The 1809-nt window shown below is 39.2% G+C and overlaps 1 protein-coding gene across 2 annotated transcripts in view; it reads right to left on the reverse strand.

Moving 5' to 3' along the window:
* LOC110288382 (oogenesin-1-like) overlaps nt 1–1785 on the reverse strand; it is a 6275-nt gene extending 4490 nt beyond the window's left edge. Inside the window, exon 1 of one of the 2 annotated variants that reach the window (XM_021154742.1) lies at nt 1681–1772. In XM_021154742.1, coding sequence (XP_021010401.1) covers nt 1681–1710 — 30 coding nt within the window. In that variant the 5' untranslated portion in view covers nt 1711–1772. Of the gene's footprint in view, nt 1–1680 lie in introns of both variants that reach the window. The other variant, XM_021154741.1, reaches the window with a different exon arrangement.
* Nucleotides 1786–1809: the final 24 nt, after the last annotated feature.

A 1809-nucleotide genomic window follows, 5' to 3' on the forward strand; every position in this document is an offset into this window, starting at 1 on the left:
CTATGTATCAGTGAGAAGCAAATACCATTTGCTTGGTTTGCCTTTTTTTTAAAATTATGTATTGCTTTATTTCTTTAATGAATAGGAATATACTCTTCCTGTCTTCAGACAGCTACAAAGAGGGCATTTGATCCTGTTACAGATAGTTGGGAGCCACCATGTAGTTAATGGGAATTGAACCAGTACATGTGGACGAATACTTAATGTTCTTAACCACTGAACTNTCTCTCAAACCCCTTGTTTTGGTTTTAGAGACTAATATAATACCTAGCTGTTTTGACACTCACAGCCTCCCTCTCCATTCCTGTTACTGAGATTAAAAGCACACCAAAGAATGCCAGGCTTAAAGTGACATAAAGATCAGTAGTGAAGAGATTTGTGTAACTCATATCTGACATTAAGGCAAAAGTGCTTTGATTTCAAGATCACCCTGACATTCTTAGTGAGACTGTTCAAAAGACAAAAAAAATCTATATAAAACAAAATATCCCACAGAAATGACAATGACCCAATTAATAATTGGAAGTAATTGAGAACACACTTTGATATTCTGATTCAGCAGCAGCCCTCAGGTGGTCTAGGTAGAAGAATCTCTGTAAGTTTAAGGCCTGTCAATCTTTTCTTTTTAATTATATTCAAATTATTGCCCCCTCCCACAGTTCCATATCAAATTCCTCATCTTCCTTGTCTCCAAGAGGGTAGTCCCATTCCCGTAGAGCTTCAAGTCTCTCTAGGATTAGTCTCACCTTCTCCCACAGAAGCTGGACCAGGCAATCCTCTGCTATACATGTGCCTGGGCTTCGGACAAGCCTATATATGCTACCTGGTTGGGTAGCTCAGTCTCTGGGAGCTCCCAGTTGTCAAAGAAATGTGAGGCTAGTGGTGTTCATATGGGGTCATTCTCCCCTTCAGCTTCTTCAATCCTTCTCCTAATTCAACCATAGTAAAATCTTGAATGGTCAAAAATCACTTAAAGAAATATCCAAAGTCCTTGGTCATCAGTTAAATGCAATTCAAAATGACCTTGAGATCCCACCTTACAACAATCAGAATGGCTATGATCAAAAACTCTGGTGACTGCACATGCTGGTGAGGGTGTGGAGAAAGGATTGCAAACTGGTGCAGCCACTCAGGTAATCAATCTGGTGGTTCCTCAGAAAATTTGAAACATCTCTACCTGACAAGCTAGCTATACCACTCTGGGGCATATACTCAAAAGACATCCCACCATACTACAAGGACGCATGCTCTACTATGTTCAAAACTGCCTAATTTGTAATAACTCTAAGCTGGAAACAACCCAGATAGCCCTCAACCAAAGAATGGATACAGAAAATGTGATTCATTTACACAATGAAATACTATTGCACTGTTAAAAAACAGGACACCATGAATTTTGCAGGCAAATGGTGGAACTAGGAAATATCATCCTGAGTTAGGTAACTTACTCTCAAAATGACATGCATAGTATAGACTAACCAAAAATGGATATTAGCCAAAAAGTCAGAATATCTAGGATTGAGGCCAAGCAATCTTGCCTAGAAATAACTGATCTCAAAAAAATAAATAAATAAAAAATAAAACAGCAAGTAATATGGTATACAAAGGAAATTTCAAGTGAGAACAAGGCTAGACTAGGTTACATGAGATGAGGTATCCTGATGGAGCTGAGGTACTTACCTGATCTGTACAATGGCCACAGATCACCATATTCGGGCAAGGGAAAGCTGTGACTCCAGGCTCCAAGAGACCTAATCTATACTTCCTCTCCCTGCTATGAATCATTATATACCTTTCAGCTGAACCCTC

This window comes from Mus caroli, unplaced genomic scaffold (assembly GCF_900094665.2).
Source record: "Mus caroli unplaced genomic scaffold, CAROLI_EIJ_v1.1 scaffold_5898_1, whole genome shotgun sequence".
Lineage (NCBI taxonomy): Eukaryota > Metazoa > Chordata > Mammalia > Rodentia > Muridae > Mus > Mus caroli.